This window comes from Eublepharis macularius, chromosome 11, assembly GCF_028583425.1.
Source record: "Eublepharis macularius isolate TG4126 chromosome 11, MPM_Emac_v1.0, whole genome shotgun sequence".
Lineage (NCBI taxonomy): Eukaryota > Metazoa > Chordata > Lepidosauria > Squamata > Eublepharidae > Eublepharis > Eublepharis macularius.
The window spans coordinates 18011442-18027471 of NC_072800.1; the positions used below are offsets into that span (position 1 = coordinate 18011442).

Consider the following 16030-nt stretch of genomic DNA (forward strand, 5'->3'; position numbering starts at 1 on the left):
CGACATATAAATGAAGTGGGTCAGAGGGTAACCAAGATCCTCACGGATGATTTATACTTGAAATGTTGTCTGTCCAACCGTAATCCAAGATGTGCATGGGGGTGGGGAGATTTCCCATCTCTGTCACTTGCTTTAGCCCGGACATCATAGGCTGACTGGAAGCAGTGGGCTACATGGCCCTGCCTTGGACTAGATGACTTCTAACTTATTTTAATTCTGTGACAACCTGACGTACAGTCTGACTGAAAAGTAAAATTAACTAGATGGCATGATGTTAACATTACCAGCTACCAATTTACTGTTGATATAACAAGTGTGACTTCCTGTTCTACTCAGAATTACACATTTATTAAGAGTTTGCAGAGAAGCCCTATATAATAAAGTGCATATATATCACACACACCATTACGTGCAGATTATCTATTTTAATATGACAGCTACACACACACACACACACACACACACACACACACACACACACACACACACACACACACACACACAAGTACTTTTTAGTATTGCACAGATCAAATTCACAATATTTTAAATGAGGATCCAATTATAATTTAACCATATAGATTAATAAAGAGTTAATATACTCACCTGCTTATTTAATGGCCTGAATAAACAGTCCCTCCAGGTCACCAGTGCAAGCTAGGATTTAAAAAGGGAGGGAAACACTATAAATACAAATATGGCTGTTTATAACATCTGACAGGGTTGTGCGGTCTTCAAAATGTGGATCACTTTCAAGGACTGCTTTTCCAGATCAGTTCATCTTACAAAGGATCTATAAACATCTGCCAGACTGTCCCTGCTGAAGATTCTGGGGCATACAACCACTGTTCTTGGATGGCACTAGCCAGACCTCTTTGACAATACTATAATAGTGTATTATTTTGCATGTTGTAAAACAGCAGTTCTCAAAGTTTAGTAACTCAGGGAGCACCAATTGATACAATTTGTTTTGCGGGTTGCCAAACATGCTCCCAACCAGACCTGTTATATACTGGACAGCCCCCTTTCAAAGTGCACTGCAAGCGGTGCATGCTCCACAGAAGCCTCTGTCCTCTAGGGTCCTCAAAACACTAAAAAAATAGAGAGAACCACATCAGGTACACTCTGAAAGTGTAAGTACAACTTTTGTATTGCCAATATATGGCCTGCAAGATCAGATCTCAGAGGGCAGCTGATTCTTTAAGTCACCTTTCAAAAGGCTCTGACCCACATCCTGAACAATTTCATCTCTTGACTAGGCAGAACTTTGTGCAGGAAAATCTTCCAGATTGGTTAATAATGTCTAGCTAGAAGGTGGCTAAATGACATGATGATCGCCTTGGTGCCACTCAGACAATTAGAGTCCCTAAGTTTGATCGGTGTGTTTTCTGACTGGTACTCCAAGGTAATCTGGAAGTTTGGAGGCTTTGGGAGGTGGGTTCATACTTCCATCCTTTGAGAGGGGGTGGCAATTCAGACCCATTCCCTTGCAACAGTTCTTGAAATCCACCGGCTTAGTAAATCAGCATAAACTGAGCTTGTTTAAAGAACAAGTGTTATTATTTGACATGTTCATTCTTAATATTCTGCATCCTTGCTACTAACCTTCCCTCGTATTGAGAATGGAAGATTTATATTCACTTACCGTGAAGCTTCCTTTCTTGGTGGTCCAAGAGTGGGGCAGCCCTTACTTTTGGAATATAGCTCCTCCTCTCCGAAGGCAGGGTCAGTCAGCTGATTTTGATCCTGGAGGGGAGGGGCTTGTCCTTGGAATCACCAGTCTGTTCCCAAGCCCTGACTCCCCATCACGATACCAGAAGGGAGAATAATAACTCCCCTCAATTTTTTTTAATAGAAAGATCCCTCCCTTGAATCCACTGGGAGGAAGACTATCGTCCTAACTCTTCATCCAATCCTAGAAGCTGCCCTGCAAGAAACTTGGGTGGGCAGGACTGCCCCACTCCTGGACCACCGAGAAAGGAAGCTTCACAGTAAGTGAATACAAATCTTCCATTCTCCGGTGGTCCTAGGAGTGGGGCAGTCCTTACTTTTGGGACATACAAGAGCAGTGTACCCCAGGGTGGGTAGTCCGGCTTCCAGGCCTAGAGGGTGTATAGTAGTACCCTCCTGCTAAAGGTTGTCTCTGGGGAGGAAAATTTATCTATCCTATATTTCTTGATGAGAGAATATATTGATTTCCATGTGACCACCTTATCGATCGTTTCTAACGACTAAAGGATTTATAGGCTGCCTGTGTTGCTGTTTCCCTTAGTGAGTGCACCCTGACATCTATGGGCATTTCCAGTCTCTGGCTTGACATGCCAGAATTATGTACCCTCTGCTTTACCTACATAGCCAAGAAAAGGACTCTCTGGGTCCCAAGAAGGACCTCCTGCAAACACACAACTAGCATCCCAGACTTCTGAAACACTGTTTAGTCCTGCCCAAGTGGAATCTCACATCTCTCTATATATATCAAGGTAGTGAGATTTATTTATTTATTTATTTATTTATTTATTTATTTATTTATTTATTTATTTATTTATTTATTTTCTTCCCGTGCTTTGGATTAGATTAGGAGGGAAGTACTATCTCTCTTGTCTTATGAAAACATGAAGTTCACCTTTGAACCTTGAACATAATTTGCTCTACCATCTTGGAGGAAAGGGAATGGCTATCTACTGCTAGCGCCTGCCATTCTGACACCTGTCTAGCTGATTTTATTCTCATCTGAAAGATGGCTTTAAAGGTTAGTTCCTTTAGGGGACATGAGGTCATAGGCTCAAGGTATCTTTTGTATAATGCTCTCAATACCAGATTAAGATTTCACGTGGGGAAAAACCAGTGAATCCTTGGAAGATTCTACAATGAGGTCCCCTTTTAGAATCCATTGCCATGAAGGTGGTATATAAGGGAACGTCCCTTCCTAGAACTCCTAATTGTTGGGATGGTCACTACCTGTTGTTTAAGGGTGTTGGTATTAAGACTTTTCTTCAACCCCTCTTGAAGAAAGGATAGTAACTCCCTAATTAGCCACAAAAGATTACATGACTCTATCCATGCACTCTTCTGGGAACTTGGCAGGAATTTTTATAGACTCTTCCTGGAGGCTAGCACAGTACAAATCAATGCCTTCTGTTTAGTCCAACCCTATTAGCTCTTTGTGTTCGACCTCCACACTGTGAGGCTTGTCAGAGCTGGTCAGTGGTGTTGTACTGATCCCTGCATCAATGGGCCCTCCTGCAGTGGAGGTGCCAGGGATCCATGCTTGAAAGATTCTTCAGGTTTTGAGACTGTGTCTTTCTGGACCTGAAGGTTGCTATTAGCATCACTTCTGCACTTTACTGTGTGATCTTCTGAACAGCTCTGTGCAACAGCTGTACTGTGGAAGACATACAGGACGTGTGAAGGCAGCTTGCTGCTCACATCATCTATCCCTACGGTTTGAGGGTTTCTTCTCCTTGTGTCTTGTTGAAAACTGTGGTAGACCAGTTGGGGAATCTCTCTGGATAGCATCCATTCTGCTTGGTTCATCACTCTCTGGCTTAGCCAGTCCACCTCAGAGTTGTCCTCTGTATAAATATATAGTGACCTGTGGGAAGATTCTGAGATTCCACCAGACTGTGTCTGATGGCTCCGAGTTCCAAAAGGTTTACCCTGTTGATCATTTGTCCTTCAGCCAGATGACCTATGCCATTCTTCCTTGGGTGTGGGATCCCCATCCCCAAAGACATGTCCATGGTCATCACGGTTCTCTCTGGTTCCTTGAGTTGGACACCATTGTGGGACTGAATGAGGTACAGCCACTGGTTGTTTTCCTGTTTGAGGATCGCTGGCAATTCAACTATCTTGGATCTCTTGTGATCTAATGCCCCATGGTATGGCAACAGGCATTTCTGAAGTGCACAGATCAAGATGTCATTTGGATATGAGAAAGGAGCCACTCTCCGTAGCCTAGCCATGCTATCAGTGATACTAGGATTCTGATGAACACCATAGCTCAAAGGAAAGGGCCCAATGTTGGAAGTGCCTCTGAGAGATCGATGGAAGCCAGACCATCTCCCTTCTGAATGGCAGTCATGACAAATTTTAGCCTTTCCATTCCGACCTTCTTGTTCCTAGGCATCTATTTTATTTGACCGAATTCCTTTGGATCTAGGGGGAAAGGGACCAGGTGGAACAGAATTGAACTTCACTGATCACAGTACCTAACACCCACCTGTTTCTTATTATTAGCTGCCAAGGGTTTGCCAAACATTTGTAAGCATCCGCCAAACACCATTGTGCTTGCTGCCTTGGTGTAGACACACTGAGTTCCCTTCCCTTTAGTATTCTGATCGGATTTGTTGAGGGAGAAGGTACTACCCTCCTCTCGATATCTGGTCTACTTTCCTTTATTTAGAGTTTCTCCAGACAGGTTGATATCTTTGAAAGGAACTGTGGTTACTTTGGCTTTGGGGCAAATGGTCCACATTCCAATTTCTAAGCTAAGTGTTGTGCCTGGTTGCCTGAAAACCATGGTCCTTGTTGACCACAGCATAGCATATTGCCGGGGCTATTTTCTTAGTTTTGCTCTTTGGCAGGAGTTTACTGCTCACTGCAGCCAGGTCTGAGACCCGAGAGAATGTGACTCTAGGAAGGAGTTGAGCTGTCACCAATGCTCTGAAGGATGTAGCGGAAACTTCCAATTTTCTGCGCATAGCCGGTTCAAACCACTTGATGCTGGAATCCTAGGTAGCCCATCCTTGTCAACGGGCAGCACAGATGGCAGGCTGGTTACCAGATCACCCACCAATGGCAGCTTGATCCTCTCAGTAACCCCTGGAACAAAGCAGTCCTGTGGAATCCTTTGGCATCCTTTGTAATGGAGAGATGAATCAGGCCATGAACAGAGTTAACCTTAAACGTTCTCTCTGTAGGGAAGAACCTATCTGGTTTTCTGGGGAGCTTGCATAACAGAATGGCAGGGATGATAGTTAAAGCAATAATGGAGGAAGACTCAGCCTGAAGCTGATTCAATACATGCTAGAACTCACTAACAGCCTACTCCCATGGTGATGACAGTAACTGGAACCCCTGGAACTAATGTATAAGACTTGGGAGGGGGTGGGGGGGAGGAAATGAGTAGTTAGTTTTGCCAAAGTGTCTCTCTTATACTTCTACAAGTATGAGAGACTACTGGAAGGGAATCCCTGATGGGATTATTCCTGATTCTAGGGAGGATCCTCTCCAACCCCTTAGTCCTTAAGGGAGAAGACTCCAGGATCCTCATCACCTTAGGGAGCTTTCTAGGATACGGCTCCTGAGGAAGACCTGCTAGGGAATTTTCCTTCTTTTAACAGCTCCCCTTTCTTCATGGCTGAGGGAGAAAACTGATAGCTCAGGGTTCTCAGGTTGAAGGCTTAACTGAGATATGTACTCTTAGTGGCTCTTGCCTCCTCTTTAATCTGGGGAGGGGGCACCCCTTTACCTATCTCGAGTCAGACTCCCATACGGGAATGCCTCTCTTGCCCATCTGAGAGTCTAGCTGCTGGACTATTTATTGGTGTGCCTTCAGGACCTCTTTGAATTCCTTATTTCCACCCTGGGCCATGCCAGTTGTTTGTTAAATAGGAACTATGGCTGCGACTATGTAAATAGGGGGCATGTAATTTCTTTCCCCTTAGTGGAGGAAAATGTCATCCAGTCATAGTTGCCTCTGCAACACTGGTCTTTTTTGGAGGTCTCCCATCTAATTGCTAACCAAGGCCAACCCTGCTTAGGTGCTGAGATCTGATGAGATCTGGCTTGCCTGGACTGTGATATCACAGTCAGGGGAAGTGATAAGGTCAGAATCATCATTATTCCCCCAGAATCGCTAGGTAATTGAGACTTTTACCCACGGTCAGTCACCGAGTTCAAGTAATTATGGGACTCGAACCAGCAGGGTAATGATTCATGGCCTAGCACTTAACCACAACATTATAGCAACTCATTTCAGGCTTCCTTGCCTGGTGGATGCAAACCCCAGACCTTCTCCCTTTCACTAGTCTCTTGAGACGCCTGGGAGTTGGGCAAGTTTAGGCCGCATGCTTACACTCTCTGAGGCCTGGAAGGAGGCTAGGCCTGCCTTTGCTGACCTACTGCCAGCAGAAAATTTTCCCGGTATTTTGCCTGACGGGACCAGGCCCTTGGGCTTTTTCTCTTTCACTGGCCTATTGAGAGGCCTAGAAGAGGCTGAGGCCTAGGAGTCTGGAAATTCTAGGCTGCATGCCTGCACTTTTAGAGGCCTGGGAGACAGCTAGGCCTGCCTTTCCTGACATTCTGCCATCCAGGCCCCTGGGCATTTCTCTTTTACTGGCCTGTTGAGAGGCCCAGGAGGGGCTGAGGCCTGGGAGTTTGGAAAATCTAGGCCGCAGGCTTATGCTCTTTGCTGCCTGTGAGGTGGCTAGGCCTGCCTTTACTGAATTCTGCCATCCAGGCCCTTGGGCATTTCTCTTTCACTGGCCTGTTGAAAGGCCTAGAAGGGTCTGAGGCCTGGGAGTTTGGAAAGACTAGGCCGCAGGCTTATGCTCTTTGCTGCCTGTGAGGTGGCTAGGCCTGCCTTTGCTGACATTCTGCCAACAAAAATTTTCCAGCCAAAAGGAGAAATGAAAGTGAAAGTGCACCTCACAAGTCCCGGCTGAAAGGAATGAGAAACAAAGGAGGGCTCCCTTTTATTTAGGGCATGCTGGCTCTGAGGCTTCTGCTACTCTTTTCTCCTCCCTCCTTCCTTTCGCTGTCCCCATTACCCGCAGGATCAGTCTTACCATGGTTCAGTCGGGGCTGCCGGGATTGGAGCAAGTCCTCTGCTGCTGCTGGAGGCTGCTCCTTCCAAGCCTGAGGGAGTTCCCGATAATATTGGTCTCTACAACAGGCTACTGCGGACTCAAACACCGCACCCTCTGGCCGAGGGGGGGTTCCTCCCAACCCAAAGGTGGGGAACCTCGGTGGAGTTTTGCGGTTGTGGCCATGGAACCTAGAAGCAACCTAGGGCCGTTGGCTCTAATGCTCACCATCGCTCTGAGCGAAACGGGGGTGGGGTAAGCAGTACGGCCTTTCCTTTCCCCTGCGAGCTCCGTACTGCCTGTGGCCTCGGCCCAGCTGAGTACTGGGATAACAGGCGTGCGCTGCCACGCCCAGCTCATCTCTGGCAGTTTCTTCTGCATCAGGATCACTGCGCTCTGCAGAGCATTGCTGAAGACGTCCTGCTCGGATGGCAGGGCCAGAATGGTGATTCCAGGGACAAGCCCCTCCCCTCCTGGATCAAAATCAGCCGACTGACTCTGCCTTCAGAGAGGAGGAGCTATATCCCAAAAGTAAGGACTGCTCCACTCCTAGGACCACCGGAGAATGAGAGTAATCACCACATTCTTTCAATAAAAAACAATTTTTTACAACACAGTCTCATTTCTGATACTAGCTACAAAGCCAATGGTGATTTATGGACTCCTCAGCATGGCATCTGGAATTAAGCCATTTTGCTCTACCAAATGATACTTGAGAATCTACCACCACCACAACACAAGAAGACAGATTGAGGTCATGTGAGAATATTAGCATTACTACATTTAGTATGAAGAGGCTAAATCTGGTGAAAGAATGTTAAGCCAGGAAAGAAGGTTTCAAGAGCCAGGATTCAGAAAAACAACTGCCAGGAAAAGAGAAGGAGTGTTGAAGAAGTGTAATGTAATGCCACACAGGCAAGAACTACATTTTTTTTAAAAAAATGGGATGACAAAAGGCAGGTTCACCAACCAGGAAGTTGTCAGCTGCTATGAAAATATTAGAAATTGACAGCTGCATTTTGCCGATATAATAATCCCCCCAAACAATTCCTGAAGCAGAAGTCTGATGTGACTTGTTAATATATACAGGTCACTTTTCATAGCCTAAATGTAAAGCAAAACACATGAAGTGACAAAAGTTGCACTTTTAAGTGACTAATATTTCCTTACTCTACTAATCACATGCAAAACACCTTCCCAGCTGCTTTCTGAGTCACTGAATTGCAGAAGAGCAAACAGATTATTCATTGAACTACAAGCCCCCATTCATCCCAAGAGCCAAAAGATAGAGAGAAAAAGGGAGAGAAGAACCAAGATGAAGGGCAGAGGAAACATTTTAATTTTTTGTTTTAATCAAATGTAATGAGATTCTGTATTTCACTGCATGCGGTGTGAGTACGGGGGCTATTCATTCTGCCTTTATTGGCCAAGTATTAAAATTGCAGTTAAATGTGCTGCTTGAAAATTCTTACTGCTCCAACACTGCAGTCCAGTCAGCCTGCAGAACACAGACTTTGATTCCAAACAGCAACAGAGCCTTCATAATCAAAAAAAGTCCAGTAGCACCTTTAAGACTAACCAATTTTATTGTAGCATAAGCTTTCAAGAATCACAGTTCTCTTCATCAGAAGGCTTCGTCAGCCTTCATAGTGGCTTCATCTTCTGCTACAGAAAGTTTCAGGTGAATAACCGTGTTGGTCTATAATAGGAGAGCAAGATTCAGGTCCAGTAGCATTTTAAAGATGAACTAGATTTCTAGAGTATGAGCTTTCAAGAGTCAGATCTCCCTTCACCAGATATGCAATATAACTGGGGAGCTGGGGCTGAGAGGAGTGGCTTATCCAAGGCTACCTACTGAGCTCATGGTATCTGATGAAGGAAGCTCTGACTCTTGAAAGCTCATACCCTGGAAATGTACTTGTTTTTTAAGGTGTGACTGGATCCAAATCTTGCTCTGCTATAGAAACTCTCCCTGCCACATGGAGAAGGTTCCCTCCTAATTGCAAATGCTCCTCGCATTTTGGCTCATGTCTACTTCCTAGTTATTATTTAAAAAAAATTTTTTTAAAACCTTTCCTTGTCTCATAGCATTAGGCAGGGAGATTACTCTGCAAAAAAAAACCTGAACTGCTGCCCCATAACAATCCCACTTATTTTCCTCCTTGAGGGAAGAGAGGTATTCTTGCTTGTTTGTCATGTGAGCCTAGGCCATTCATAGGCAGGACTCAGCTTACGTAGGTAGAGAAGGAGGGCTGTTCAGGGCCAACTACTGGTGAATGGTGAGCAAGGGAACAATAAGGTGAAATGCATGAACAATATTATTCACAACCAAAGATGACATTCACTGATACGAAGGATGTGAAATCCAGATAGTACAGAAACACACTGAGGCCCTCAAGACAAAGTAATTACAAATGCTCTTTTCAGGTCTATAGTGCATGTCTAACAATAGAGCACTACTAAAACAAACTTTTGTAAATGCCACCTTAGGACCCTATTTGGCATAAAGGTGGCATAGAAATGTTAAATTAACAATAAATTAGCTATGTCTAATACATTTTTAGAAAGAATTAACATGAAATGATAAGAACACATAAAAAAACTAAGAATCAAAGACCATTTATATCCCCACTTCATAAAAACATACCCTCTCAACTTCAAAAATTACAAGCACTTACCGAATAGATTTCATATATTCCTTTGCGGCCTTCATCACACTCACGGCGAACCCAGTGTCGATTGAGGTAGGCACAAATCCCATTTAACACTTTGCTTGAAAACCTATAATCCTCCCACTGTTGAGTGTAGAATTTAAGCACGCTCTCATCCATCAAGTCTTCTCCATCCTGGAAAGAGACAATCCACCAATACTCAAGGGATGCAATACCAAAATGCAATCCTGCAAGCCCCCCAGACAGCGGAACAGCTGGAACCTGAGCAAATGCTGGATACAACACACAGTGATGTGTCTTACCTAGCAAAGCCTTTGCCCCACCACTATGTTGCCACCTGAATCCTGTCCCAACGTGGTACCTGCAGGGGTGCCGTCTTGCATCGGTGCTTGAGGAAAGCTCCAACTTATCCATGAAGCATCAATGGCCGATATGTCACTCTCTTTAGCTGTTTACTCTTTTTGCAACACTGCTTAGACTCCTGCCTCATCTTCTCAGGTGTCTAGAGGAGATGCCTGCAACTTCTCCCTCCCTCAGCCCTGTTCTGTTTCCATCACTGGCCACAGTGGGTTAATGTCTGGTGGCAATTTACCCATTGCCTTGCTATAGCGTAACAAGGGAGGGGGTGTGCACTTGTGGACAGGAAACGCAGCATCTCACTTTCCAAGTTAATACATTTCTTAACACTTCTGTAATTGTGTTGGGCCTAAGGATTCATTTCAAAACACTTGTGGGAAAGTTGCTGACTATTTCTAGAAAAAAAATACAACTGCTGGATTTATTCCACTGAACATGTGTTTTGCTAGAAAGAGGCCTGAGAGACTGGGGGTTGGGGAAAATGTTTACTGTGGAAATCCAGTTTGTTTGGGATGCTGTGCTTTGGAACAGGGCCTGAAGACACAAAGGACTTCCAAGCACAGTAACTGAGACGTGGCAAGTAAACCAGAGGCAAAGACACTGTATACCAAAAGCTGCTTGCCAGGTGCCAAGGAGACGTGTCCTCTGTTACTTGCTCCTCAGAAGCAACACATGGCTTTTCATCCCACCCTTCCTCCTAGGAGCTCAGATCAGCATACATGGTTCTTTCTCATTTTATCCTCACAATCATCCTGTAAGACAGGTTAGGTGGACAGAATGAGTGTGTGTGTGACTGGCCCACGGTCTCCTGGAAAGTTTTGCAGCCTAATGCAGTTGTAAACCTAGGTTTTCATGAGCCTAGTCCAACACTGGCAACGGGCCAATGACACTGCCGTGTAGCGCTTCAGCTGGTAAGGCAGAGAGAGCTGTGAGGTTAAAAACTATTAAAAACTATGAAGGGAAAGATACAAACGTGCAGGAGCAGGCTCCGCTCAACAAGTCAAATCCTGATTCCTCCAGATGCCTGGGTTACAACAGCATGGTTTTAAAAACTTAGCCAGGTTTCAACATTACATCTGCACTGGCCTTCAATGACTTACTGTCAAGATGTAGCCTATGAGGGTTTTTTTTTAAAATTGCAGGGTAAACATAAAAATGAACTTAATCAACATTCCAAGCATCATCCAGATGTTATTCATCCTGTAAAAATTACAATGCAGAGTACTCACAATCATCAATCTTCCTGAATACCCAGAGGCATATAAAGGAAGAAGCCAAACATTAGCGATCTTCACCACTGGCTTATTTAACCCAATTCCTCTGTATTTATAGACTAAATTATGCTTGTAGGTTTCAGGTGAAGTTCTGCTACAAACTTCTGCCTGCATCTGCTCTTTAATCACTTGCCTTGGGATTGCCAAAGGAATGTTTGTGAAAACATGTAAGCAACATTATCTGCCATTGGCTCAGCTTCTGTGAGAAGGTAATCATGACCTGCATTCTGTAGAAAGCACAGGCCATAAAAAACAGCTCTATGAAGAGAACGAAGTAACAGCACACATCAGCAGGCCGCTCCGTTTTTATTCTCTGGGATCCATAAAATCATCACTTAGAAACAATGGACTATTATTGACAAATTTGTAAAGATGTGTAAACATATTAATCATGGCTCCATGACACTTGAGAGTTGGTGAGCTAGCTCTCCGCTTTCCAGGACTTCTCATGTTGCATTTGTAAACAGGCACAAGAATCCTGTGAGGCGCATACATTCAAAGAGGCTTCATGCACAACTTTTCTATTACTGTTCTATTCAGAAATAAGGGACATTAAGGTCTTCAATTTTAACATCTAATTAAGATGCGTTCCTGCTAAAAATAGATTTGGAATGCAAAGTTTGTCTGGCCAATAGATATTTGCACTCATTCCACTTCTAGCTTCAGCGCTTAATTATCAACATTCCAAACAGGTACATTTTAGTAATTCCCAAATGGCAATCCATGTCCCAACAACCGCTAAAACAAGCTATCAAGCAGTCTTCTCAGAAAGATCTTAACCATAATTCATGATCCCATCGAAATGGTATTTAAACTACTGATTGTACTTATAAAGAGTGAAAGATGTAAAACAACTGTAGAGGTGACTTGTCATTTTCACGTGATTCAACAGTCTCGCCGCCCACTTACATTTGCCCTGTTCACATGTGTGCACATGTTCACAAGTGAAAGCACAAACAGCTGCATTATTTATTTACTTTCTCCTCAAGGGCAACCCAAAGTGGCTTGCACAAGTCTCCTCTCCTCCATCTTGTCCTCACAATAACCCTGAAAGGTAGGTTAGGCTGAGAGCGTGCAGTGGCCCAACATTACCCAGCAAGCTTCCATGGCAGAGAGAGGATTCAAACCTGGTTCTTTCAGATCCTAGTCTGACACTTTAACCATTACCCCACACTGGCACTTGTATATACCTGTTTTTTAAAAAAGAACCAATGTACGTTCATGTTGCAAATAAAACTGGATTAAGTAGTTGGATAAAAATGGGGTTCCAATCAACCATTAGCTGTACTTGTGTGGAATGTGACATGAGAATTACTCAATGCATGTGTAAAGAAAAATCGAGCGTACAGTGTACACAGATTGTATGTGTGTTGACTGTAAATTGTGATCAGAGCTACTGATCATCGTGATTCAGATTTCTCCATTGTTCTTCCCCCTAACCTGTTCTTTCAAGTACAACATTAAGCTAGTCATTTGCTGTTTTTCAAGAACTGAATGATTACCTGTTTTTTTTAAAAGTGATCTGCTCATAGCCAATATCAACCAGACATTAGTTAAAAATTACATTTCATTGCATTGCATTTCAATAAGAAACGTCTCTAAAAGCTTGGGCACTTCTTATCCAATTTAGCCAGTGTTTCTGACAGAAGGCAAATAATCACCATGTTCTGACCATCTTTCTAATTACCTACATATACAAAGATATTATTTCTATTTCACAAAGGTACATGTTTTAAAATCAGCAGCACCACACAAGTTTTAGGGCTGGTTATACGCTACTGCTTCCAATTCTGTCCAATTTAGCTGCTCAGCTGATACAATTACTGCCTTACCTTAAGGAGATTTGTCAAATAATTCTTCAGAAATTCTTTAAGCCGCTTGTACAGTTCCAAGCCAACAAACTGAGCTCCTCCAGGTGTTTGGCCTTTTTTCGATTTAGAAGTAGGTACACCAGCTCCTCGTGCTTGATTAGATTGGTGTACACTAGTACAGTAGTTATAAACATGACTGCCAGAATAGTTAAGGAATAGATAGCTTTTTTAGCATGTTATGATGAAGTAACAGCAAAAAGTGTGACACTGTTTAGCATTACAAGAATCCTGTAAGGAGGTCTGCTATTATCCACACACTGCAGGCAGGGAACTGAGGCAGATTACATCTCCTGAAGCTTTCTGTCATCAGCTGTTTTGGTCTTTCAACCATAGTCTGGCCTTGACACCAAGGAGGTCATTACTCAGGCTCTCACACTTCCTATCACAGGATTCTGCATCCAATTGTTATTGGGGTTTCAGGTCAGAAACGGATGAAGACCAGTGCCTAAATATACTCTTGACAAACCAGCTCAAAGAGGTTCTTTAGGGTACAAGACCCCTTCATTACCTATTTTGTATTGTATCGGAGAAGCAGAAAAAGGAACTTGGGGATTAAAGCAGCACAACATAGCTCTATCAGGGTGCAGAGATGCCTCCTTCTGCTGAAACTTGGCTCCACTGCTTAAAGCACAAGATTTTAATGCCACCGGAAACAGAGGCTTATTGGGTTCAATGAACTATTTCCATGGTTCTTTCGATCCTGGCAATGATGTTCCGGGTTATCAGCCTCATTAAATGTCATCTTATTCATATGAAGCTTTTTTTTTTACATGAATGTTTTCTATATCCTTCAGGGAAGCTAAAATACTATCAAAATGTAACTCAACAGAAGTTAGGAATACAGTAATATATTGCTAGCAAAGTAAGAAAAATAATAGAACATTAATAGCTACACTTAACTTGTAACGGTACATTATTAAGTGATGACACAGATACTCCAAACGTTTGCTAAGTGACAGATTTAACTGTAAGTGACCAGGTAATACACTTAACAGTTATGCTGATCAACAAAGCTCTCTTTAGAAAAGTAGTGCATCCAGCATGCAAATGAAGAAAACTCAGCATGAACTTGTTTCTAACTCAAATCATAATTTAAAAATCAGAGATTGCTAGTTTCCACGAATTTACAACTTCACATTAACTGATTTTTTTCTACTCCCAAGAAATTTAGTTGAGGGGGACAACAAACCATGACAAGCATGACACTTCACACTTCCTGAAGTCCCTCTTCAAACACTACCATCATTCCCAGTTCCTTGACATACCAGTGTACAGAACTAACAGTTTCCCTTTCTGTACATGCAGCCCCTTCCGACCCCCAGAAAGATCATTCCTGGGGTTGAAGAAACAGCACAGAGGAATTTTAAAGATGATTTTTGATGGGTAGCGCTAAGGGCATTGACAGGACTCTAGAAGAGTTTGCTAGTTTGGGCTAAATATTTGCGGAGACACTGTTACACTGATAGTACTTTTGCTATTTTACTGCATTTTCTTTACCTGTTGGCATTGTTAGTTGCCTCCAACTCCTTGAAGATAGAAAAACAGGCTAGAGATGTTTTGATCTGTATATGCTCAGAAGACAATGAGGGAACCAAGCCAGGCAAGCCAACAGTAGTGCTATACTGCCTTTCCGTAGTGCAACAATGAGGACAGCTCTTTTCTGTCTTAAATGAAGAACCCAGACGGTAGCCTTGGTTTAAATACTGGGTGATGTCTCTTGCCTAACCTTAAAAAGGGAATAGCACTTGGATGGATAAAGGCTGGGGCTCACCTGATCGCAATCACTACTTACTACAGCATCACACGTACAAACTAGCACTGCAAACTCATTCCATTTATCCCACATACCTACTGTATCCCACATTTAATAGCACTTTTTCCATGCCCAATATATGAATGAAAGCAAGGTAAAAAGGATTAAGATGCAGTTAAGTCTGGCTTTCATGAGTCAGCCACCCAACTTTAATACACATTTGGCAAAGATACACCTGTGTTCTATCCTTGTACTTTATGCATAAAAAGCTGGTGATCCTCAAGAATTCATGGAAGAGGGAGGCAATCAGAGAATCTGTCCCCACTTCCAAATTCTACCCCTCCGGGAGTCTATAACCCTTGCCCTCTGTTTTTCTTTCCTTCCTTTAACGGAGTCTCAGCTGTTTGCAACATTCGGTGCTTCTGGATTATATTCAGTAATCACAAAGCTAGCACGGTATTAAATTCACAAAGTTATTTTCCACATATTTGAGGAGTGCCCAAGTCTGTAGGCAGCCTGATTTTGCTGCTTTTGTGAATGTCATAGGAGCCATCCGCTTGCTAGTAAACACCGACACATCCGAACCAACCGCGCAACTGATGTTTACAGTTTTCCACCATCTGTTCCACCTCAGCTGCAGAGTCACAAGATTCCATTCGCTATTTCCAAAACACAGTTCACCTAATCTGTCAGTAACATTGCAACAAAGTAAACTCAAGCCAAGTCTAGCATCACTAGGTGGTTTTATAAAAGCTACCACTTCACAGTAACAGTAAGCAACACTTTGCCAAATTGCAGCACACACTGAACTCTGCCACAGATACAAATTTAGGACTTTCTAATTACAAACTAAACAAAATTTATGTGCGGGCTTTATACCTGCAGCCCTGAAACTATTCCAAACAAAATCATTAGCGCAACTCTTATATGGATCACAAATGGGACTAACTGCTAATGTTAAGATCTTAGAAATGGTCCAATCTAAATTTCTTAGATCGCTATTTAATGTACCTAGATGTAATCTTAATGTCATTCTTAGGCAAGAAGCTGGCCCGCCCAGAGTTGAACTAAAAATCTGGGAACATGCCATCTATTATTGGCTAAGAATTCATCTTGAGCCAAAGGGCTTAATTCCCTTGTTGCTAGCTTCTGACCCTTACCCTACATGGTGCTCAAAGATAGCTGATAAAATTAAACTGATTGGCTTGGACCTGGTAGCCCTGTTTGATATGGGCCTCAACAAAGCAAAAGCTTTAATAACCCAAAGATTAATTAAGATAGAGTCCCAAAATGATGAGGC

The 16030-nt window shown here is 43.1% G+C and overlaps 1 protein-coding gene across 2 annotated transcripts in view; it reads right to left on the minus strand.

Annotated features, from left to right (window-relative positions):
* The window catches only part of CUL1 (cullin 1), a 79684-nt gene that overhangs the window by 30131 nt on the left and 33523 nt on the right, over positions 1 to 16030 (minus strand). For both annotated transcript variants that reach the window (XM_054991187.1, XM_054991186.1), the window contains exons 3-5: positions 12939 to 13113; positions 9482 to 9649; positions 604 to 654 (exon numbers count right to left, since the gene is read on the minus strand). In XM_054991187.1, the coding sequence (XP_054847162.1) occupies positions 604 to 654; positions 9482 to 9649; positions 12939 to 13113 (394 nt within the window). The remainder of the gene's footprint in view (positions 1 to 603; positions 655 to 9481; positions 9650 to 12938; positions 13114 to 16030) is intronic.